The following is a 24,612-nucleotide window of genomic DNA, read 5'->3' on the forward strand; positions in this document are numbered from 1 at the left end:
TTAAAAATCAGAATCATCATATATTCATGACAATGAAAAAAACTAATTTCTTCGTCCCATTCTTCTTCTTTGGAACGATATTTTTCGGAGTTGCTAGCGCAGGAGACAAAAACGCCTTAGCCGCATCATTCGTCTTCGGTGATTCACTTGTAGATGCAGGAAATAATAATTACTTTCAAACGTTGTCTAGAGCCAATAGTCCTCCTAACGGCATCGATTTCAAACCATCTCGTGGAAATCCAACCGGCCGGTTTACCAATGGTCGTACCATAGCTGACATCGTTGGTAATATTAACAAAAAGTGTTGCATCCAAAATATAAATCAAAATTTCATTTTTATTTCATTATCATCCATGCTAATGTTTATTTAAATTTTATATTGTTGTGTATAGGAGAAAAGTTAGGGCAGCCAAGTTATGCAGTTCCATATTTAGCACCAAATGCAAGTGGTGAAGCAATATTAAATGGTGTGAACTATGCATCAGGTGCTGGTGGAATTCTCAATGCTACAGGAAGTGTATTTGTAAGCCTCTTCGTGTCCATGCACACATTATCTGTCGTATATTACTTGTCACGTTTGGTTGGTGGTAAACGTTTACATAAAATTCTATGTTAATTATTTTTATAAATATGTGTTAAATTTTGCTTTTTGACTCCGAATTTATGTTTGGTTGTGTACACACATATGCAAAATGGACTTGTGTATATGTTTTACAATTTGAAAAATTACNCCTTTGAGATTTTACCCATTTTTTGTCTTATTTTTTTTTATAAATGTAATTTCTTTTTTTTCGACTGTTGTGAGAATCTTTCTTATTTGTTTTATGAAAATGGTTATATATAGTACCTTTAAAAACATTTGTAACATATTTTTCTGATTCAAATTATATTGTAGATTGTGTGGTTTAGTTTCATATAATATGTTCAAGCGCAACAAATCTAAGGTATGGTTTATTAACGTTTGAAGTGATATTTTAGAGAGATGTTTGTCTTGTCTTGGAATCTACAAGTGTCGGATACTAAGAATCACACTAGTCTAAATGAGTAAAAGAACTCACTCACATTTTTTTAAGCAAAAAAAACAAAGTAAATTATAGAAAAGCGAAGGGAATAATCAGTTATATACTTGTTTATTTTTGGTAACCGAGGATAAAAAAATATTGGACCGTTGGGTTAATACCAGAAAAGATAAACGTGAAAAAGACGAAGCTAGCCCTCTTTGGCTCTCTTTCATGCACGTTCAAAGGACAAACAAAAAAAAACGTACCCCTTGGATTGGATCAATTGGAATCAGAAAACAGAGTGGATTGAGGAAGAAAAAGACAAGAAGAAAGAGAAGGAGGGAATAAGGGGGAGGGTGTCAGTGGTTTTGATCTGATAGGACCGGTCCGGAGTCCGGACCCGAATATCCGACAACGAAAGGACGGCTGCAAAAACAAATAGGACACATCGTCCCATAGCACCAACACACACAAACCATGCCACACCACACCACACCTCTCTCTCTCTTTCTACAAGTTTCGTTGTTTTTGGGTGTGAAAGCGACTTGAGAGAAGAGAGAGAAAGTCGTTGAAGTGGGGGAAGAGGTGGCTCAGTAGTGTCAAGTGTGGGTCATATCATCCTCCGGCCGCGCGTGCTTATCCACCTCCTTCGATCCCGACCCCGACAGCTTCACTCTTGTCTCCTTGACCAGTTTTGTTTTTTTTTTTCTCTCTCTCTTACCCGTTTTGCTACGTAACGTACGTATTTGTAAGGTTTTTGTCACAACATTTATATGGACCAGACCAGTATGAGAATACTCTACTTTAAAAACAAAAAAAAACATACTAGGATTTGTTTGTCTTAGTCATCTTATGAGTCTTATAGGGTAACTCTTGACGTTCTTAAAAGTCGTCAATAATAATATATTTCTATACATTTGTTTGTTTATAAAGAAAAGATAAGAACGAACGAGAAATGCGGAGAGAGACAGAATGATGGGAAGTGTCGGGACAAGGCGTGAAGAATTATTATTACACAATTTTTCCTCTGATTGCGGACTCTTCCTTATCTCTCTATTAACAAGTTCTTCAATCTCTATTTCGAACTAAACATGAAACAATCCTATTACTCTAGATCACACAATTGTCATACTCATCTTATGTGTTTTCCATATGTAACAAAATGAAAAAAACGAGACTTATGGTTTAAAACGTATGAGTTTCTTATGAACAACTTTTTTTGTTACATGTAACATGTTTCTTAGAAAAAAAGGTTATATGTTTGTTTCGTCCTATGATGTTTACTTTAAAATCTTAGTATAATAAAATATATATTGCTTAGGTTTAGTGTGTTTATTGTGGTCCTTGAGAGATCAAACTCCACTACAAATTTGGTTGTTGTATATTGACTAAGATAGATTCTGATTTCGGTTGTCATAATCAAATCAACGTAATAATTTCTAACGCGAATGTAGTTATATAGTTAGATCAATGATCATTCATAGTAATACAAATTTAGTGATGAAAACACGAGCATAGTCCACACCGCCCACCGCCACTACCGTTTTAAAATTAAAAACACAAAAATTGATAAGCGACTGTGTCACCTGTCTATATACAGTTTGAATTAAAATTTGTAAAGTATTCGAAAGGGAACAATCGATAAATAGAGTAATAAACAAACAAAAGGTTTCTGGTACATAACAATATAGTATTGTCTTTTCTAAGACAGCGAACAAATGAAACAAGATCAATTTTTTTTGGACTTTAATTTCAAAAGCCTGCGTGATTGATCCAACAAATTATAAAACAGTACTTTAATTTTCGTTCTCAAATAAAGTAATACAATAAATCCAATTAACCATTTTTCAAATATTTTTTTGTAACGAAGACGATAGAAAAACGTGTCCCTTGTTTCCAACTTTCTGGAACATTCATTTTATCTTTTTTAATTGCCGATGATTTACGCTTACGACACAAAAATATTGATTTTTTTTTATGAGTTACACAAAATCATTCATTTGAATAAAAACTATACTATAAGTTAGGAGATTTACGAATACTAAAATACTTGTTTTTTCTTTAGCAAAACAAAATATTAGTCAAAAGCGAAATCAATAGTAATTAGTTATATAATTATATAAATTTATTGTATATAAAATATAAGCATGAAAAATTTAAATAAAAATCGAAAGATTCTCAAAAGATAAATGTAGAATTACTTGGAAATGACCGTACACATTGATAACCTCAATAGTCTTTTACCTGTGTTGCCTACTGCGACCTACTCTATCATTTTGTTTTTTTTTGGTTTTTATAATCAACGTGTCTTCGTTATTACACAGAAGAAGATAAAAATTACTTATGTCATTATTATTAGTTTTGAGTGTTTTGACTGTTGTTCATTACTAGTAGTAATTTAAACTTTAAACATATATAAAAGCAAACGTCATGACCAAACTTTCAACATTATTAGTCACATAAGTACAATAATTATCTTTTTCTCCTTTGTCAAAAAACTGATTTATAAGGTTGGTAAAGACAAGACTAAAATATATATCATGATGTTTTTTTTCAGATGATTTAGGCAGGTACCAAAAATTATATCAACAAAACCACAACGGTGAATCATTACCTCGTTGAAGTTTTTTTTTTGGTCGTTTCTCATTTTCCATATGCATCAAATATGTGAGATAGTGTGCCACACTACACACTATAGTCAAATATTGCGACGATCATAAGAAAATATGTTACCTTCATGTTCACCACCAGGCACTTAAGTAATTAATGTATTATTAATGTGATTACTTTTAATGTTTTTTATTCATTGTTCAAAACTGAAAACTTTGAAAACAGAGCCGTCTACGTATGAAGAGAGCCGACTTCGTAGTGTTCATTCATAGGGATGAAAAAAACAGAGCGTATCACTGTTTACAATAACCCATAGCCGACTCAACCAATTCCTAACAAAAAAATCTTTATAAAAAGACAAAATTAAAAGACAAGAGCGTGGCCTCTAAAATTAACCAAACACCCTCTGTCAAAAAAAATAAAATAAAGCCTGAAACTTTCTTCTCCATCCCCATTTCTATCTGCGCATGTCTCTCTCTCTCTCTGTCCTCTTCTCTCATCTCCATAAAAACCAAAAAATCTCACTCTCTCCGTCTCTCGTACCCTAAAGTTTCAACCTTTACCTCTCTATAACAAACCCAAACAATAAAGCTTCAACCTTTAACCTTCGATTCCCGCTCTTTCAACTCGCATAAAAAAAACAAAAAAGCTTCCATTTTTTCTCCGGTTATGCCGACGTCTGACTCCGGTGACTCACGGCGGATAGTTATGAAGCCTCACGGTGTAGCAGTTCCGAACACTGAGCAGCAAGAGCAGCTTCCTTGTCCTCGTTGTGACTCAAACAACACCAAGTTCTGTTACTACAACAACTACAACTTCTCTCAGCCTCGTCACTTCTGCAAAGGCTGTCGTCGTTACTGGACTCACGGTGGTACTCTCCGTGACATTCCCATCGGCGGTGGTACTCGCAAAGGCGCTAAACGCTCCCGTACTTGCTCCTCCTCCAACTCAGCCTCCTCTGTTTCTGCCGTTAACTCTGTCGTCTCTTCCGCTAACGGCGTTCGTTGCGTTACGCCTGTTCTCTTCCCTCAGTCGTCTATCTCTAACGGCTGTACTCACAGCGTTGAAAGTGACGCAAAGGGGAGTGCTTTGTCTCTCTGCGGGAGTTTCACCTCTCTGTTGAACCCTAACGCTGCTGCGACGGCCACAAACGGATCCGGTTCGGTTATTGGACTCGGCGGATTCGGAATCGGACTCGGTTCGGGTTTTGATGAAGTCAGCTTTGGGCTTGGAAGAGCGATGTGGCCGTTTTCAACTGTGGGTGATGCTGGGACGACGAATGTAGGGAGTAACGGTGGTCATCACGCTGTTCCGATGCCAGCCACGTGGCAGTTCGAGGGCTTAGAGAGCAACGTCGGCGGTGGGTTTGTCTCTGGTGAGTACTTTGCTTGGCCGGATCTCTCCATCACGACACCAGGGAACTCACTCAAATGAGATGACTTTACATCAAAGCTTTTGTCTTTGCTAGAGGGTTTCAGTTTCTTTGCCTTTTTTTTTTTTAGTCTCTCTGTTTGGGGTTTCTGTTCTTTGATCTCTTAGTGTGTCTTTGTCATTTTAGTACTTGTGTTCGGAAACTAGAAAACAGAGAAAGTTTGTGTTTTTTTTACTCTATGATCTTTCGATTGTTACTTTCTCCTCTGTTTCACAAGTGATTTCGAATTGAAATGACAATACTTCGTTATAACAACTTTGAATCTGAACAAACAAGTGTTATAAGGAATGAATCTTGTTCATTGGATGGGTGATCTCTATACAACATACTACTCTTTAGCCTATGTAATTCATCTTGAGCTTGACTTACTTCTGTGTTAGACTGGTCTCCAGAGGAGAAAACTTGTGTATTGTTCTCTGCTGCATAAGGAATGAATCTTGTTCATTGGATGGTGATCTCTGTACAACATACTACTCTTTAGCCTATGTAATTCATCTTGAGCTCGACTTACTTCTGTGTTACCAGAGGAGAAAACTTGTGTGTTGTTGTGTTGTTCACTTCAATCCAGCTCAATCCTGGATCTTTAGCAGAAGCTAATCCTCTAATCTTCCTTCTCATCTCTGCTACATCTTCCCATCTCCTATTCAAATTTAAATCTCAAAACACTCTAATAGAGAATGATGTTTAATATTTGAATAAGTCTTTTTTTTTTTTTTTTTTTTTTTTTTTTTTTTTAATGAGAATAGTACTTTTAACAAAGATATTTGAATGATCTCTTCTAAGCGTTTCTGACTTTCCCTAAACATATAGGAAATATTCACTCATAATAAATACATGGAGCGAGATATCGCGCATCCAAAAAAAAAAAAAAGCCTTTGGGATGCGACGGAGATCGAGGGCTTTGAAAATTTCCATATTTGTGTGTGTGTATATATATCTACGTCGCCATCTTCTCTTCAATTATATAGTAGTATTCATCATCTTCTTTAATGCAGAAGAGAGTGTGCGTTTGCGCCCTACTTGCCGGCGAACAAACCGGAGGAGCTATATGCATTGTTGTCTGAGGCGGGAATTGATCTGACCGCTGTTGCTAGACTTCTCGTGTGTGCTGGTAGCCATCGCCAGGGGCAAGATTACGTGGACTGGTTATGTCACATGGCAAAATCCCTCCACGACCCTAGCTTGAGAACCCTTGATGATCTTGATGAGATTTCCCCTGAAGAACGTGAGCTCCAATTGGAAATTGTCAAGAGGGAATCCGTGGAGCTTATGAAAAAAATCGATCTTATATATGCTGCAAGGACACGTGAACTTGATCTTAAATATGCTGCAAGGACACCTGACCATGCATCCAACATCCAACACTAAAATCACGTCTTTGAAGCCAATCTAATAATCAGTACTAGTCTTTTGATTATTATTATTATTATCCCTTTTCGATTTGAGTTGTTCTTTTTTTTTTTACATGGATCTTAATAATAAGATCATCTCCATTGGTGGTATTTAGATAGTGTTGACAAAGTTGCTTAGCAATACAAATAAATAATTAAATGTAAAAGTGAAGCAAAATGTTAACAATCGATGTTTACAAAAGGAGTTTTAGAACTATTAAGGATCCTATGCATGTTGCCTTCTGATTGGATGAAAGAAAAATAACTTATTTTTTTTCTTCTACTCGCTCTTTTCTCCGACTTCATCTCTTCGTCTCTTTCTCTATTTGGCGATTGTGGATGTCAAATGATGTTTCAAACTGTTTATATTGGTAAGAATCTCTCTGATTTCAGTTATAGAGCATGATGAATTAGGTTTTTGATGTGATAAGAAATTAGGGTTAAACGAACTGGGAATTGATGTTAACAAAATTAGAGTTCTAGGTTGTTTAGCCGATTGGGAATTGCTAATTGCTAATGCTTGACTTCATGTATTAATGTTTTAGTTTCAGATGGGTTATCATCTTCTTAAAACGATTGGGAATTGAAGTTACCAAAGCTAGAGATCTATGCGATGCTAATCGTCTCCTTTCTCAAGGACGTTCTCTCTTTCAAGCTTTTCCTCTCTCTTTTTTTATTTTGTTTCCTGGGTTTTTTTAGCTTCGAATTTGTTTAATTGAAGTAGAGCTCTGCATAAAAAAAAAATATACAAAACGTTAAAGGAAGCTTGTGAGGAATTTGTTCTTGTTCTGACTTGTGTAAGGTATCCTCTAGATTTGTGTTCTTGTTATTTGTGTTTATAATTATCAGGATGAAAATAGGTTTGAGCTAATTGCTATATTTGTTGTAGTTTGATTTAATTGTTTGGTGTTTGTTTTTAAGATTCGTTTTTTCTTAAGGTCCTTTTGTGTTATCTTAGTATTTCTTTTGCTTTGCAGTGATCCTCCAAGCTCTGAAGTCAAGAAAGCACCAACGAGATCTAGTTGCAGTTCCTACGACCTCCATGGCTTCCGGTGATGTTCTTCGTCGTTTCATCAGTGTCTATCTTTCCCAGTACAGCTCTGACTCCTTGGTGACGTATTGGGTGTGAGGAGGACAATTTGATCCGAATGCAATGACAGCAAAAGCAAGGTATCCTCTATATTCTCTTTTGTCAATGTTAATCTCATTTAACAAACCAATTGGAAGTAGTCTCACTAGCTTATTAAATGCTTACCTAAGGAGAGCTTTGAATGGTTTTCTTATTTAATTTTGTTTGATATGTAGCTAACTGTCAAATCATTATTTAGTGTACCATTACTTCTACTTTGTGTTAAATGGTTTTGCTATGTGATAAATGGTTGTGCTCTATGATAAATGGTTGGTTTTGTGTCATTAGGTAAAAACTTATTAGGCCCACTGATTGCTAGTTATGTGACCTTTAACCATAAACTCCAATTGCACCATTGATTGCTAGTCTTTAGGTTTTGCTCTTCCTTCTCCTTTAAACACAAACCATAAACACGCCTTCTATCTCTTCCTTTAAACATACACGATTCTTCTTACTCTTCCATCCCTTTAAGCACAAACCATAATCACGCCTAATTATTACAACCTTCTTTCTTTCTTTTAAACACCAACTAGAAACTTGGCTATGGATCCATTTAGTGAAACTTTGGGTTTTATGGATCTGTTAACGATTATTTCAGTGAAGATGCAACATATTCTCCTCGCCTCTTTCGTCGCCGTTTTAGAATGAACAAAAGCTTGTTCTTGCGTATCGTTGAGCGACTCTCCGCTGAAGTTCCGTACTTTCAACAACGAAAAAATGCTACTGGAAGGTTAGGTCTCTCTGCACTACAAAAATCTACAGCAGCAATCCGTATGATGGCATATGGTTGTGCAGCTGATGCGTTTGACGAATATCTCCGGCTTGCTGAAAGCACGGCGATGTTATGCTTGGAACAGTTTGTTGAAGGAGTCATTAATTTATTTGGAGATGAGTACCTCCGAAGACCCACAACAGAAGATCTTCAACGACTACTCGATATTGGAGAGTTGCGCGGATTTCCCGGGATGATAGGCAGCATAGATTGTATGCATTGGGAGTGGAAGAATTGTCCGACCGCATGGAAAGGTCAATACACACGTGGATCTGGAAAGCCAACAATTGTTTTAGAGGCTGTAGCTTCACAAGACCTTTGGATATGACACACATTTTTTGGACCTCCAGGAACATTGAACGATATCAATGTTCTCGATCGCTCACCAGTTTTTGATGACGTATTACAAGGTATAGCTCCTAAAGTGAAATTCTTTGTCAATGGACGAGCATATCATATGGCTTACTATCTCACGGATGGTATTTATCCTAATTGGGCTATTTTTATCCAATCAATTCCAATGCCACAAGATCCGAAATCATCTTTATTTGCTACATGTCAAGAAGCCACACATAAAGATGTCGAGCGTGCTTTTGGCGTCTTACAAGCTCGATTTGCCATAGTAAAGAATCCAGCTCTTGTCCATGATAAGGTAAAAATTGGAAAAATAATAAGAGTGTGTATCATATTGCACAATATGATAGTAGAAGATGAACGAGATGAGTACACTACTCAGTTTGATGCTGCAACATTCGCACAAGCAGAACTTCACAAGTTGATCTCGCATATTCAACAGATATGTCTTCAAATCTCACTAACATAATGATAATGAACAGACGAAATGAAGTTCATGATTGAAAAATATATCAAAAATTGAAAGATGATTTGGTTGAGAATATATGGCAGAAATTTGGCACCAATCAAGATTACAATTAATTGTGTTTGTAATGTGTTTTAAATATACTTTTATGTATTAATTGTTTAAAATCTTATGAAATATATTCATTTTCAAGTTTTTATAAATATATAATATTAAACAAAATTTATTAAACAAAATTTATTAACTTTAATAATTTCCAAAATAAATTTTTTGAATTAAGGACCCCAATTTTAGATACTACCAATGGACCCATAAAAATAGAAAGTTTCTTAAAAAGTTGTTAACTTCACTTTTATTTACTTTTATGCAAAATTATTGTTCTTAGCAACTTTGCTAACACTCCACCAATGGAGTTGCCCTAAGAGTCTTGAGTGACTAGAATAAGTATAAAGGCTTATTAAGATATATTTTAAATATATTCCCAATTCATATATTTTAAATTCTGATATTTGTATTATTGATTGGATTTTCTTAAATATAATTATAATAAAGACTTGTTAAGATATATGAATTGATATAAGAACCATAATCACATTCTGTACGCGTAGTTCCATGTTTAATTAGTGAATTTAGTCAATTTACCTTACATGCATATCAAACTATTGACTCCACATCATCACATGAACTTTTGATTGTTAGAACATATGTATCTTGATAACCAAATTAATAATTGTAAGTTAAAAAATCGTTACTGGTATGAAGCGAAAATCAAATTGGTTACCCTTTCATTTATTTACAACTATATCATTTGTAGAGACTGAAATCGATATATATATTAGTATAATATAGTTTTTTTGGCTTCTTGATATTACCATTATACATATTGACACTACTCCTAAATTAGCAATTTATTAAGTTACGGACCGTGACTAAAAATCAAGGAGATGATTTTGCCTAGTGGATTTAAATATGTTGTCTTCACTTTTCATCATTATTCAACAAGTACGCTCATAGAGAGAATTAACCACCAATTTTAACTTTGTATATATACTGTTTAATTCAAATAATATAAAATAAAAATTGTAAAAGTCCATTATAAGTTCATGTAGATATGTACAAATAAGATAAGAGTTATCAAATGAATAAAAATGGGTTATGAATAGGCCTGGGCGTTCGGATATCGAATCGGATTCGGTTCGGATTTTTTTGGATTTCAGAGTTTTTGGATATTGACTCTAACATCCATTCGGATATTTATAAAATACCTTTTCGATTTTTTTTTGAATTGAATGTTAAATTAATTCAAACCAAAAAAGACTGTTTTACAATGACTATTACCAGTTTTTGAGTTTGCTTAAACAAAACCGAAAAAAGAGAAGACAAGATTTACAGAAGAGATGAGTCAAGTAGGGCGAGTGGCAAACCATAAGGTCAGCCCATCGTCGTAAGAGTAGTTTCCCAGGTTGCGGATTGAAGTGAACCTGTTGCGTACTATCTTGTCAATGAGCTTGACCAGATGAGAAGAGGGTATGGTAGTTGCTCCATGTCTTCGCTTGTTGCGTTCATGCCAAAGATGATAGACCATGGTTTGGTAACTATAACGAATAGTGAAGAGACAGATTCTATCCATGTTGGTATTGCGGAGTGTAGCCTGAAGAGTGTTCCAATCAATTGTGAAAAGATTTCCAAGGAGTCTAGTCGCAAGTGGAACCCATACCGCTGCGGCATACGGACAGGAAAAGAAGAGGTGATCACGGGTTTCTACAGAACCACAAAAAACACAATCTGTTTGTTGATTGGTATTCCATCGTTGCATGCGGTCCCCCGTAGGAAGTCGATTCTTAACAGCCAGCCAGGATACAAACGCATACTTGGGGGTTGCATGCATGAACCAGACACTTTGAGACCAAGGTTCCGCCGGCTGAGATTCACGAAGCAGAGTAATGGTCTCCTTAGTTATGAACCTCTCACGATAGGTATTGTGTTGACCCTTCCACATGGGGATATCCTCACACGATAGGTATTTGAGTTGTTCTTTTTCTCTATTATATTTGGGCTACAAAGCAATCGACAACCTATTAATAATACTATTGATTGGAATTTCTTAAACAGGCTTATTGAAATTTTATATTATTGATTGGATTTGAAATCCCTATATTTGTAAAACACAAGTACAAATATCAAACAAGGCACCTTGAAGAACAGAGTCACAAATTAGTCTTTGTTTCTTCTGTTTTGCTTAAAAAGTCATGTTTTAGCTCATGAAAGTAAATCATCCAGATTAACAAAGTATACTACTGTATCGAAGTTTGTGTTTTTTTTTGGCTTACTTTTGTAACTTTCTCCTCAGTTTCACAAGTGATTTCGAATTGAAATGACAATACTTCTTTAGAACAACTTTTTAGTCTGAACAAACAAGTGTTATAAGGAATGAATCTTGTTCATCGGATGGTGATCTCTATACAACATACTACTCTTTAACCTATGTAATTCATCTTAAGCTTGACTTATTTCTGTGTTAGACTGGTCTCCAGAGGAAAAAACTTGTGTATTGTTGTTGTTCACTTCAATCCAGCTCAATCCTGGATCTTTAGCAGAAGCTAATCCTCTAATCTTCCTTCTCATCTCTGCTACATCTTCCCATCTCCCATTAACCGCGTATAAATTCGATAGTAAAATGTGTGTTGCAGTGTCTTCTGGATCAAGTTTTAGTATTTGCTCAGCTGCATACAGTCCCATCTGCAAATTTCTTGTGTTAACGCAGGCGCTTAGCAGAGTTCTCCAGAGCTCTGCCTGGTTGTTCTCTGGAGGAGATTGTTCTATCAGTTCAAGTGCTTCATCTAATAACCCAGCTTTTGATACCAAACTCACCATGCAAGAATAATGCTTCAACCCTGCTTTGATGCCACTTCCCTTCATTTGGTTCCACAAGAACTTACCTTCCTGCGTTGATCCCCTGTGGCTGCAGGCTGCTAGTAGAGACAAGTATGTTATAGCATCTGGTCTGAAACCGTTTACAAGTATTTGCTCGAAGAAACTCAGAGCCTTTTCTACCATTCCATGATGACTATAAGCTCCAAGCATTGAGTTCCAACATTTCAAATCCGGATTTGACACAAGAGAGAATACTGATTCTGCAATTTCGTATTTGCCATTTTTCCCATACATGTCTACTAGGGCTCCACATACTGACATAACACTATCTAATCCCGTCTTTATGGCAAGAGATTGAAACACTTCACCTTGTCTTAACATTGCCATGTCTGAACATGCTCCTAAGACACTGCTCAGTGAAAAACCATCAGTTGTATTTTTTTCTCTGTACATTTCAATGAAGAGTTGGACCGCGTATTCACCATTTCCTAGTCTAGAATGTCCTACGATCATCTCAGTCCAGAGAACAACATCCCTTTCTGCGATCACACCAAACACCTTCTGCGCAGAATCAGCTTCCCCGTTTTTGAAGTACATAGACAAGAGTGTTGTTCCCACAAAAACACTCCTTTCATATCCTAATTTCGTTACTTGTCCATGGAGAAGCTTCCCATGAAAAGACCATTCAGGTTCCGCTGTCGCAGATATAGCAGCAGAGAAAGTATATTCATCCGGACGAGGCATGGACATCCTCTGTAACCTTCTATACATTAAAATCGCTTGCTCTCCAAAGCCGTTCTCTGAGCACCCTGAAATAATCGAGTTCCATGAAACCAAATTTGGTTTACGAATCCTCTCAAAGACATAGAATGCTTCTTTTATGTCTCCACAACTGCAGTACATGTCAAGAAGAGCATTTTCAACAGGTAAATCAGCTAAATGATCGGAGACTATTATTATCCGGGCATGGATTAGCTTCCCCAGTGAATAGCTTCCCAGTTTACTACAAGCATTCAGCACCATCGAATACGTGAACTGCGTTGGATCAACACCAGACATCAACATGTTTCCAAAGAGCATAAGCCCATCTTCTATCTTATCATTTCTCAAACTCCCAACTATGATTGTGTTCCAGGCCACCGCATCTCCATCATTTACACACTCAAACATTCTCCTCGCAGATTCTAAGTCCCCACAACTAGAGTACATCCCCAAAACCGATGTCTGGACAACCACATTATCTAAATATCCAAGCTTTATAATCTGAGAATGTAGTGATGATCCCATTAAAACATCTTGAAGCACAGTACATACTTGCACTAAACTAGTGAAAGTCGAACTATTAGGCTTCAAGGAATCAGATGCCATATGGGTTATCAAACTAAATGCATAACTTGCATAATCTGAGTTACGGGAATACGCTGAGTAAAGCGCATTATAAGAAACCACGTTTCTCTGAGGCATTTTGTCGAGCACTTTCCGTGCTTGTTCTAGATAACCACACCTAACGTACATCGAAATGAGGTTGTTGTTAGCGAACGGAGACTCGGAATCTGCGCCGGCGCCGGCGGTGATGACGAGAGCGTGGAGCTGACGCGCCCGTTTTAGTGCCGTAAACGATACGCATTTCCGTGTAAGTTCAACTACGGAGGAGGCTACTTCGTTCAATGGCATAAAAAATGCTAACAGAAGGCTTCAAAGTTTGGGGAACGCAGAGGAACCTAAAACGCCGCGTTTTAATAAAATCTCTGTTACTTTTGAAAACGGTGCGTTTTTTTCTGGTCTCTCCTTACAAAAAAAAAGAACAGAAATTTATTAGATGTACCATGAACAGTGTCTAAACTTGTGAAAGATGCTATTTTTGCAAAATTCTTTTCCCGAGTGCCACAACCTCAATTTGAAATTACCAAATTATCCTCTCTCTCCCACCTTCTCAATTACAAAAACCTAATCTTATCCCACTTTTTTTTATTTTTTCTTTTCATTTTATTCCCTATTTGTAACCTTATAATAAAGAAGTTGAAGATTTGACGAAAGCGCCAGAGAAATCAAGAAAAACCTCCAAAGATTGGTTTCTGCAGCAACAAGGCCATCAAAGGAGATGTTGACAAACTCTTAGAACTCACGATGAGATCTGATGCAACGTTGAACACATGCTGCTAGGTTGGAACTTCGAAGGACCAGATCCAACGCCTAGCCAGGTTTGTCCACCACAAACTTGTCCTTCAACCTATTTAGTGGACCAGACCCGTTTTTCTGACGGACAAAACTTGTCCTTATATTAGACCAGATCCGCTTTTGCTGACGTATGAAGTTTATTGCAATTGGTAGTTTGACATTGGAGAATTCACGAAGGATAACAATATGATTGACAAAAGAAGGTATCTTTATGGACTAGTTTTTATCTTTTTGATCCAAAGTATGCTTACTTTTATCTATCCAACGATGTTATCTATTAAGTTCCTGACAGACCAATTTTTTTTTAGTAAATAACATTAAGTCCATCATACTAACATATTTGTTGTCTATCATACAAGTCTAAAAATGTTCAGGATGACACTGGTGAACTCCTGAAGGACAACAATGTTACTACACAAAAAAGGTACGTCTCTTTGGACAAGTCTTATATTTGGTTTAATCCACTGCATTTTCATTTCTGGACCATAATACACTTGCTTTTTTTTCTATCCAATCATGTTGTCTGTTAAGTTCCTGGTGGACCACTTTTTAGTTTAGAACATTAAGTCCATCACACTAACATGTATGTTATCTATCTAAGACGTTCATATTGACATTTGAGAACTCCCGGAGGACAACAATGTTACTACACATTGAAGGTATGCTTCTATGGACCAGCTTTATCTTTGTTTTGTCCACTAGATTTTCATTTATGGACCACTTAATTTTTTTGTCTATCCAACCATGTTGTCTATTAAGTTCCTGATGAACCAAATTTTATTTTAATATCTTAAGTCCATCAAACTCACATGTGTTTTGTCCATCGCACAAGTCCGAAGACGTTCAACCTAACATTGGTGAACTCTCGGAGGACAACAATGATACACAGAGAAGGTATGTCTCTGTTGGTGGACCACAGTAGGCTTACTATTATCTTTCCAACTCATCTTGTCTATTAACTTCTAGATGACCAATTTATTTAAAAAAATATTAAGTCCATCAAACTAACATGTTTGTTGTCTATTGCGCAGACTTGAAATTGATGAATTCTCGGAAGACAACTATATTACTGATCTGGAGAACTCCACCAACTTTAGTCTCTTTTATATCTACATATATAAATAATGATAATTAAAGAAAGAATTATTTGCCCAAAAATTAATGATTTTTTTTTATAATGAGTATTATAGTATTTTGATCGTATGAAGTAAAAACACGAAATGGCATAATTGAAAAGAAAATAACAAAAGTGGCATTTCTGCAACTTTAACTCTCAGAAGGGCACTTCTAACAAAATTCCCAAAAAAATAAAGGGTTTATTGCCGGCGGCGAGAGAGAGAGAACAGTCGCCGGAGAATATGGTTACCGGGAAGATAGCAACTCGTCTTCATCTCTTGATCGATCGTTGTGTTCGAGGATACGCCGTGAGTAATAATTCTCCAACTCTTTGTATTCCGTTTCGTTGTGAGTTAGCGTAATTTAAATTGTTTATGTTGTTTTTGTATAAACGTCATGTAGGAAAGAGAAGAGATGAGTTCGCCGACGAAGGAAGCGGAGAAATATTTGCTTCTTTCTCTATCTCAGGTACATCTTTGTTGATGCATTGTTTATGGTCTTTGTGTGTTAATCTTCGAAGCTCCGGTTCTCTAATGAACGGAGTTGGTTTCCTAGGTGTTGAGAGAGATTCAGTCTTGGATTAGCGAAATTGCAAGTGATTCGATGGTGGTGAGTTCACTTCTTTTATAATTCTCCTGTGTGTGTGTGTTTGATTCTAAGGTTGGTTGATGATTAGTTAAGTTCAACAGGAAGAGGGAGAGGAGACTGTTGATCATGAGGATGAAACTGATGCTGCTTTTTGCTTGGAAAGAGTTGTGGCTGATCTTGTAAGTTCCTCATTATTAGTTCTCTAAGGGAGAGTTCCCAAGTAGAGAAAAATTGTACCTTTGATGGTTTAGCCGTTTAGGGGTTGTCTATGATTTGGAGTTATCCTTTAGCTTGATTTGGTTTCTCTGGGGTTTTCTGGCAGGTTGGTTTGTTGGGTATGAAGAATGTGCATGTTAAACATTTGGCTGGCAACATTCTTGTGGAAGTTTCCGAGTGTCTTGTTGAATCTGTATGCCTCTGTCTCACTTGAGATTTTAGAAATGTTGTATCTTTCAAAACTCATACCTACTTATTTGTTTTCCTAGGGAAGTCAATGGGATGATTTCATTCGTTTGCTTTGTGAATGTTTGTGCTTAGCAGTTATCTACAGTTGCCCAATCCCTGCTGTTTCTTCATCAACTGGATTTGGAAGTCCGGATCTACATTTCTTGGGTTCTGATGTTCTTAAATGTAAGCTGGAAAAGGCTAACTGGTACATGGTGTCTGATATTTTTCGAGTTCTTCGTAATATATTGAAGCGATTGAGCCAAGAAGAAAATGAGGATCTTCTTGATGTATACTTGGAATCTGTCAACTCTACACTTGCAGAAGTTCCTTGGTGCCGAGTGGACGCTATTTTCTCTCATCAGCATCGTAGTGGAACTTTTGGAAGCACTAAAAACTGTGAGGAAGCAACAGTATTTCTTGGGAGCTTTGTTCAGTTTCTCTGTTCCGTGGTTCAGCAGGTTCCCTTTGCTGAAGAATCTGATGGTTTTGAACCTACACATTTGATCCTCCAAAAAACCATCGAGCTTGTTCCTGATCTCCTCCGTTGGTGCCATCCAAAGTTAGAAAGTCAAAGTGGCTCTTCCATGTCAAGATACCTATGTCACAAGTTGCTGGTTCGTTTTTCCACAAGTTCAGTTATCATCTTTGCTTTGTTTATAGATTTCTCAGGATAGTAATAAGTTCATCCTACGCTAATGTCTTCCCCTTTTTGTAGGTCCTAATGATCAGGCTCACTTATCAGTCCAATATAAAATGTACCATTCTTCTTTCATGGCTGCAATATTTGCAACGCCAATTTCAAGGCTTTCTTCAACACACCCTAACGAGCTTTAAACCCATCCAAGATAATTGTTTGGAAGGTTCGCCATTTTTTGTGAGTTTGTCTGATAGGGAGGTCAGTGAGACGCATTCTAATCATTTGCAAAGACTGTCTGTGTTTCTGTTCCTACGTTGCTCCTTCACTCTGCTTTACTCGAGTAGACATACCGACGAGCACTGTGAGTTTGATTGTAGTAAGAAAGGAATGGAAGTGATGTTTAAATGGATTGAACGACAGATTCCAGGTGATACATTTTCCGACCACAGAGTTTATACCAAGAAGAGTGTTGTCTTTTCTGCATCCTTCGTCCGGTTGTTCATGCATGAGGTTTTAGTTTATCATTCTGTATTGTAATTCGTTTTTGGGGCTTTAGTTTAACACCGTACAGTAGATCTCTATTATATCTTCTCTATGTTTAATTGTAGGATGATCTACTATTTAAAGTCCTCCTGCAACTCCTGTCTGTACCATTGCATAGAGAAGAACTGTAAGTATGGTAAAACACTGCCTTTTCTGCAAACAGTTACCCAGATTTCTGTGAGCTCTTATGGGCTTTTTTTAAACTTATAAGGCTTAACGTGGAAGGGCATTCGCGTCAAGATGAGGAACAAACTATTCTCTTCCGTTTATCAACCTTGTTCAATCCCGTAGTCCTATTCTGTATATTTCTTTCAGAGGTAATTTTCATAAAGCATTCACATAAGGGAATCTCTTGTGCTATGTTCCATGTAGGCTTTGGTAATTTGTTCAATCACTGATGAGTTTTCTTAATGCGACACATCTGTTTTTCCATTGTCAGTTGCATTATGATCATCAAGTCCTTCTTGATTACCTAATATCTAAAGACATCGGGGCTAGCTGTGCAGAGTACCTGCTGAGGTTAATCCTTTGATACGATTTGCTTATAGAAAAGGATTTGATAGATTATAGAACTGGAATTACAAAAGGAACTGAGGATTTTGTTAATGGAGCTCCTCCCACTCCCCCTAAAAGACCTCACCAAATACTCGATAGAGCTCTCTAACCCTCTCTACATTGTATATATAGATAGACGAAAGAAATAAGCTAAACCAGCCCCGGTTTACTCTCACACTAAACCTTTGTTAAGTTGATACTTAAGAAAAATATGATTAAGCCATTGAACTGCTTCTATCAATACCTCTGCCTTTGAAAACAACCTTGTCCTCAAGGTTGAAATGAGCAAACTGTTTAGCCAACCCCTTCTTTGAGCTTCCCAGGACATTCAAAATATGGCATCACTTCCCGCTTCAGCAACAACTCTTCATGCCCTGTTTTCAGATTGTCCCTGGCCTCCAAATCCAAATTCAGCTCTGATATGACTTGGAGATTTTCCTTTAGCTGCGCCAACATTACGTCTCTTGCTTGTATCAGAGTCTCACACGTCAACATGTCTTCAATTTCGTCATGACTAATATTCTCTGCGAAAGAGGACACTGAACTAGGCAACATGATTATCTGTTTGGCCGTGACATCATCCAGTTGAAACACCATTTCTATCTCCCAAGGTTTTTGCTCCAGATAACGAATTTTCCACGCCATGCCATTCTTTTCTTTTTCCCGTTCAGCCACCTTGTTTAGATAGACAACAAGAAACCCCCTCTCCATCAGCTTAACTTCTATTTTTCCACTAACAACAGCCACACTGATTTTTAGCACTATTTGAAATTCATTCGCCCTTCCACTTGCAGTAGTGTAGGCAAACCCATCCACTTGCAGTATTGTAGGTAAATGAAACTGTATGCTTCTGTTTGCTGAGACCTCCATTGCAGCAACAATTTCCAGAGAAGAATCATCACCACCCATGAAACCTGCACTAAGAACCAAGGGAACTATCTCCAGGCTAACACCCTGCCTCCCATCCAACGCTTTCAAGCCCGCACTAAATAGTTCTTCAATTCCCAGCACTGACAACTGAATCCATTTGTTAACGTCAATGCAAACTGCATGTCTTGTGGTAGCAATGGCAAACTCTTTACCGAGCGATAAGGCCCATGTTCTTTTGAAATATGTCGTTTCCATTAACCCTTTGCCTAGTGGAGTTTCTTCTTTCGTATACGTTCGCAACACCCAAGTGTTCCTGTACTTCTTTTTAAATTTGACTCTCTTCCCACTAGTCATGGAATGCTTCTTATCTACTGTCATCAATTCCCATAACAGCTTCGACTTGCGCTTATGTCGAAATTTGTGTCTCTTTCTACTAGACCAACTCATCATCTCCATAGCCGTTCTGATTCCCACTTTCAGCACGTCCAAGATCACTTGATGCATTTGTTTGTCATGCTCCTCTAAATACGCGACAACCCAGCTTATCAACCCTATTATGTCAGTCATTTCGCCAACTGTCATGTACGTCATGTCAAGGCTCTGCGATCCTCTCACTGTCTCCATTCTTTCACGTATGAACATGTTCAATCTTCGAAGCCAAATTAGCTTTGTCCAGTCCAGCTTCACAGTTTTGCACTTGACCCTATGTGGCTTGGTATAGTCTATCTTCCTCTCTACCTCAACATGTTCTCCTTTCCACGACTCTTTCTTACACCATTCCTGGACGCGTTTCTCATAATACTTGAACTTGAGTATAAAGTTCAATGTCAAGACAACCTGATTTCTAGAGAACCTCTCTTTATTCTTCTTCTCATGCTTGTTGCGTTTTTGCTTGAATTTGTGTTTCCTCCAGTTGGCGAGCTTCTTCAAAACTGTTAGATATCTCAACGACAGCTTTTCATACACCCATTGATGAACATATAGGTAGTGCGTGATACCCTTGCTCGCATACTCCATCTTCATCATGTTTTTCTTCTGTTGTGCGTGATACCCTTGCCACAACAACCTTTTGTTGAACGTTCGGTGGTGCATCTTCATCTTGACACATGTCTTCTTATTCCCCATCTCAACCGAATCTTTCAACAGACCACAGTTCCACCATTTTGCAACAATTTTCAGCATCACTCCTTCACTTTTCACACATCCCTCTGCCACTCCATGTGGGTTATAGTTATTTGAATGATTCTTCCATGGCTTCTTCTTTTTCTTTCTCGTGAGTCTATTATCTCCCCTCAACCTTTTGTTAAATACTTGGCTGGCAGATAGCAAATGATAGTTTTTTCCAGCATAGACCAATATAGTAGTGTCTGGTCTGTCATGTATGTTCTTCATCTGGATTCGAGAGGTCCCCAATTTCACTATTCCAGCTTTGTATTTAAACCCCTTAGCCTTTGTGAACTTCTTCCGAATTCTCTTCGTGGTAGTCTTTTTCCCTCTTTGAGACAATTCCTCGAACACCTGGTATACATGATTTGGCTTAGCTGCTTGTTCCCTATGGTTTCGATGTTCCTCTAACACCTGCGGCAAATAGAAGTTCATATGTTCTTCTATTCTCTTTGTCAATAGCTCCACAAAGCCTGTATCTCCTTTGAGTTTGAAACCACTTTCAGACCCATCAATCTTTGAAAACGTTTTCCATCTCTTCTTCTTTTTCTTCTTCGTGTTCACTTTTCTTTCCATAGGCATTTGATCGAACACTTGGTGGACATGTTCACTCTTCTCAATATCTGGCTCTTTTTGCACACCCATTTGTTCTTTTTGGAAGATATTATCCAACAGATCTTCTTTTTCTGCGACTCTTTGACATACCACCACTTCTGCTGCTGCAGTCTTCTCCTTCTCTTCACCACTTGGTTTTTCAAGACACTCCTCAGTCTCTAGGAGATATTTCTCTAGTTTGTCCAAACAGCTCGTCCATCTGCTCATCTTAGAGTCAAATTCATCACTCTGCGTTAGATCAGCCACAACGCTCTCTTTCCCTTTGCTGAATCGTTGAAGCAGACCGATCTTGATCTCATTCCAGCTTGTAAACGCAACATGTGACTCCTGGAACCACAATAGAGCAACACCTTCCATAAATCCATATGCAAAAGAGATCTTTGTCTCTTCTGTGAATCCATGGTCCGTGAAGTAATCTTCAACCCATGAAATCCACATCGTCGGATCTTCATCACCATAATAAACAGGAACCTCCACAGAACCATCACCATCTCCCATTGGGTCGAACTGCTCTGATACCAATTTGATACGATTTGCTTATAGAAAAGGATTTGATAGATTATAGAACTGGAATTACAAAAGGAACTGAGGATTTTGTTAATGGAGCTCCTCCCACTCCCCCTAAAAGACCTCACCAAATACTCGATAGAGCTCTCTAACCCTCTCTACATTGTATATATAGATAGACGAAAGAAATAAGCTAAACCAGCCCCGGTTTACTCTCACACTAAACCTTTGTTAAGTTGATACTTAAGAAAAATATGATTAAGCCATTGAACTGCTTCTATCATCCTTTTTCTCTTATGTTATTTGCATATCAACTGCTCCATCCCTGCGTATCAAGATTGGATATGATCTGTTATTATGTTTGTGTGAGACCAGCCATGTTAGCTCAGACTCTAGTCTTCGAATGATTTCTCTAGCTACAAAAAAACATAATGCGTTTCTGTTGATTCCTGTTTAATAATATCCATTGTATTTTCCTGGTAGATGTTTGCGGGCAGTCTGTGATTCATGGACCCTATTTGTGGAATTCCCATTTGAAGAAAGTACAAATGCTTCATCGTCAAAGAGAAGAAAACATTTGCTTCATACTTCTGGGGTTGAAAAGAAGTGTAAACTACATCCTCAGGCTTTTGAAGATGCCAAAGATTGTCTGCTTTCGTTGCAAAATTCAGTTGTTAAGCTACATCAGAAGAAACTATTTCCATATAACCCAGAAGCTCTTCTTCGACGGTTAGTCTATCAGTCTATCACCGCTACAATAACATCACCCTATGTATATAATCACCTAATCTAACAGCTTTTTGTCTATTTTGAGGCAGTTTGTCAAGGTTTCAAGAGCTCTGTCTATCCAACGGGTAATTTATCTGGACCAAAGGTAATTTCAGTTGCATACTCGGATGTGGATTCTAAAGAACTGTTATATGGAAATTGTCATATGCTTAATTGTTCTTCTTTATATTCGAAATCTTTGGAGTCTATAGAATTTTCCCAAGAGGTTTCCATTTATTGACAAGAAAAATGTGGTGATAGAAGTCTTTAAACCTCTCAATTTAGCTTCTCAGCTGAGATTCTCTGAGTGAGAAGGATCAGATGCCAACACAAAGAAGACTCCTTTCCAGATCAAATTGCAAACTATTGGCTCACAAATTGAATTGTATGTAAGTTAAAGAAAATATCTCATGTCCAATCGAATTTTCTTGGGGGTTGTGACACAAGTGTAGCTGACATGAGTTTGTGTTTCTGCAGAGAGATCCTAAATTCTTTGTTGGTGCACCTGCTATGAAACAGAGAGTATTATGTTCTTGCCTCCATAATCCAAATCTGAAAGGTATAAGATACTCTGGTCAAGCTAATATGAAACTGCCCCAGCCAAATACAGTAAGCAATGAAGAAGTATCAAAATTACAGTGTAGAAATAATTAAAAAATCACAAATATTGAAACTCTCTTATTCATATCATAGATGTAATTGAGCCCAAATCATAACACAGTTGTTATCATTTTACATTTAGTTATACTTCGCTGCTATTTCCTGTAGCAGTTGAGAAAGCTGTTGAGGCTTAGTGAGCATAGCCATGTGACCAGCTTCTTCAATCCTCTTCACTTCGTTAGGCTCGTAGTTACTAATCATCCACTTCTGAATCTCCTCTGGAAGCACATTGTCGCCTTCACAGACAATAAAAACTCTCTTTCCAGATCCATACCTCTCCTTGGATATCAAATCTTCACCTCCCATTTCCTTAGCGTATAACCAGCTCGGTTTCACCAACGCCATGGCTAATTCTAGATCCTGCAATCAAATTTACCAACAGTGACCATTTGATCTAACACAAAGATTAAACACATATAGAAATACCAAACTATGCCATAATCATAATAACTGTAGACTCACCTCTAATTGGCAATTACTATATGCCTTCTCCTTCATGAAACTAGTACCGAACAAAACTGAACTCGGAGGGTGTTCTGGTCCTTCCTCGAATGTAAACTCACTATCCATGGCGAAACCATCTGGTAGTCTCTTAAAATACTGCATATATACAAACAAAATGTGACATGCGACCTCTTGAAGAGGATGCGACCTCTTGAAGAGAAGATAAGAGAAAGATAATTTTATTTCCGGCGACCTCTTGAATCAAAACCGCTGGAGGAGAATCATGGTGCGGCATATAAGCAGAGAGGAAGACTCCAACAGAGACTTTGGTCGGAAATCTTTCCATAGCGAGAGAAGTTCCAATGCCACCATAGCTATGACCAACGAGAACCACCTTCTCATTCTCAGGAAGAGACTCCATGAAACTCATCAAAGGCTCTAGATGCTCGGACACCAAACGAACCTCATCGAGCCGCCTCGTGTCGATCCCGGATCCACCAAGCTCGATAGCTGTCACACGTTGACCATCACCCTTGAGCTTTGCAGCTAGTTTGAACCAGCACCATGCTCCATGACATGAGCCGTGGACAAAGACGAAGTGATGGAGTTGTTGTTGCTGCATGTGTTGTGTTTGCATTTGGTATTGTTTGGTAAGTCATGTTATCTTCGTCCAATTCGTGTTGTTATATAGGCAGCCATACCCATCACGTTGGTTTGATTGAGGACACGTGTTGAATTGTTTATCCAAATAACTATAAGATATTAAGAAAAAAATCTTTGAAAATCTTTATAAAAATGGGGTGAATCTATTTTGATATTTAAAAGATAGACAAATTTATTCAGGTACAATGTTTCAAAAGATTAGGATATACCGTCGTCAAGATTTAGTATTTAATTAAGGTTTAAAATATATGGTTTAGAGTTTGGTTGCGATACCTTACCACTTTAAAGTTTAAATGTAAAATTTCAGGTTGGCGGTTTAGACTTTAGTATATTTTATTAAAATTTTAAAACTATGCATATTTATTATTTATTTTAAAATTAATTTCACCTATATACTTTTTTTTTGAATAACAACAATGTATGAAGTGGACCATATTTCTGAATATTTTTTTTTTTGTAATATGAACTCAATCATACTTATAGATTATTTTTTTTTTCATTTTTTTTTTGTCCACAATCATACTTTCATCTAAGAATATGTTTACCCTCTTGTTCAAGGTTTGTCTTTCATAAATTAAGTTTATCTATAGATTCACATATATCCTTATCGATTCATTGACATGTCTATAATAATTTTGTCACGTATTAGTTTTTTTTTTTTTGGGTGAAACGTGTTTAATGTTATAAATATAACGTAGTTGATTATTCTTAATTAGTGGACTAACTGATATAGTATAAAGTAGAGACAAGACACAAAAAAGAATAAACATTAGTGGGTTAACTTAGGGTTATAACGCAAAAAAAGATAGAAAAACCGAAAGAAAAAGT

The 24,612-nt window shown here is 37.2% G+C and overlaps 5 protein-coding genes and 1 long non-coding RNA gene across 24 annotated transcripts in view; 3 read left to right on the forward strand and 3 right to left on the reverse strand.

Moving 5' to 3' along the window:
• Positions 1-1,832, reverse strand: part of LOC104791266 — a 2,307-nt gene extending 475 nt beyond the window's left edge. Inside the window, exon 1 of the long non-coding RNA XR_768886.2 lies at positions 1,646-1,832. This is a non-coding gene — a long non-coding RNA (uncharacterized LOC104791266). The remainder of the gene's footprint in view (positions 1-1,645) is intronic.
• On the forward strand, positions 8-702 carry LOC104791265 (GDSL esterase/lipase At3g50400-like). Its single transcript, XM_010517101.2, has 2 exons — positions 8-285; positions 393-702. Exons 1-2 carry the CDS (start codon positions 27-29, stop codon positions 614-616), a joined length of 483 nt encoding a protein of 160 aa, XP_010515403.1. The 5' UTR covers positions 8-26; the 3' UTR covers positions 617-702.
• LOC104791267 (dof zinc finger protein DOF3.4-like) lies at positions 3,979-5,299 on the forward strand. Its single transcript, XM_010517102.2, has one exon. The coding sequence runs from the start codon at positions 4,281-4,283 to the stop codon at positions 5,043-5,045; it is 765 nt and encodes a 254-aa protein (XP_010515404.1). The 5' UTR covers positions 3,979-4,280; the 3' UTR covers positions 5,046-5,299.
• Positions 5,908-22,754, forward strand: LOC104791270. Of its 18 annotated transcripts, none has more exons than XM_010517108.2 (20): positions 5,909-6,805; positions 6,980-7,604; positions 14,046-14,410; positions 14,567-14,631; positions 14,809-14,866; positions 15,040-15,101; positions 15,239-15,631; positions 15,726-15,791; positions 15,879-15,932; positions 16,013-16,090; positions 16,234-16,320; positions 16,397-16,972; positions 17,074-17,505; positions 17,604-17,665; positions 17,750-17,855; positions 17,978-18,057; positions 21,733-21,978; positions 22,068-22,123; positions 22,230-22,406; positions 22,495-22,754. In XM_010517108.2, the coding sequence occupies exons 7-18, from the start codon at positions 15,566-15,568 to the stop codon at positions 22,105-22,107; spliced, it is 1,893 nt and encodes a 630-aa protein (XP_010515410.1). In that variant the 5' UTR covers positions 5,909-6,805; positions 6,980-7,604; positions 14,046-14,410; positions 14,567-14,631; positions 14,809-14,866; positions 15,040-15,101; positions 15,239-15,565; the 3' UTR covers positions 22,108-22,123; positions 22,230-22,406; positions 22,495-22,754. The 18 variants fall into 18 exon arrangements, with proteins under 18 accessions (XP_010515417.1, XP_010515418.1, XP_010515414.1 ...); XM_010517105.2 differs by having other exon boundaries at positions 14,046-14,230; positions 14,315-14,410; positions 14,567-14,866; XM_010517107.2 differs by having other exon boundaries at positions 14,046-14,230; positions 14,361-14,410; positions 14,567-14,866.
• Positions 11,525-14,184, reverse strand: LOC104699041 (pentatricopeptide repeat-containing protein At3g50420). Its single transcript, XM_010414394.2, has 2 exons — positions 14,156-14,184; positions 11,525-13,722 (listed from the first exon to the last, which is right to left on the reverse strand). Exons 1-2 carry the CDS (start codon positions 14,182-14,184, stop codon positions 11,652-11,654), a joined length of 2,100 nt encoding a protein of 699 aa, XP_010412696.2. The 3' UTR covers positions 11,525-11,651.
• LOC104791269 (methylesterase 10) lies at positions 22,477-23,784 on the reverse strand. 2 transcript variants are annotated; one of them, XM_010517103.2, is made up of 4 exons: positions 23,375-23,784; positions 23,140-23,277; positions 22,754-23,037; positions 22,477-22,569 (listed from the first exon to the last, which is right to left on the reverse strand). In XM_010517103.2, exons 1-3 carry the CDS (start codon positions 23,756-23,758, stop codon positions 22,756-22,758), a joined length of 804 nt encoding a protein of 267 aa, XP_010515405.1. In that variant the 5' UTR covers positions 23,759-23,784; the 3' UTR covers positions 22,477-22,569; positions 22,754-22,755. The 2 variants fall into 2 exon arrangements, with proteins under 2 accessions (XP_010515405.1, XP_019102318.1); XM_019246773.1 differs by lacking the exon at positions 22,477-22,569 and having other exon boundaries at positions 22,739-23,037.

Source organism: Camelina sativa, chromosome 6, assembly GCF_000633955.1.
Source record: "Camelina sativa cultivar DH55 chromosome 6, Cs, whole genome shotgun sequence".
Lineage (NCBI taxonomy): Eukaryota > Viridiplantae > Streptophyta > Magnoliopsida > Brassicales > Brassicaceae > Camelina > Camelina sativa.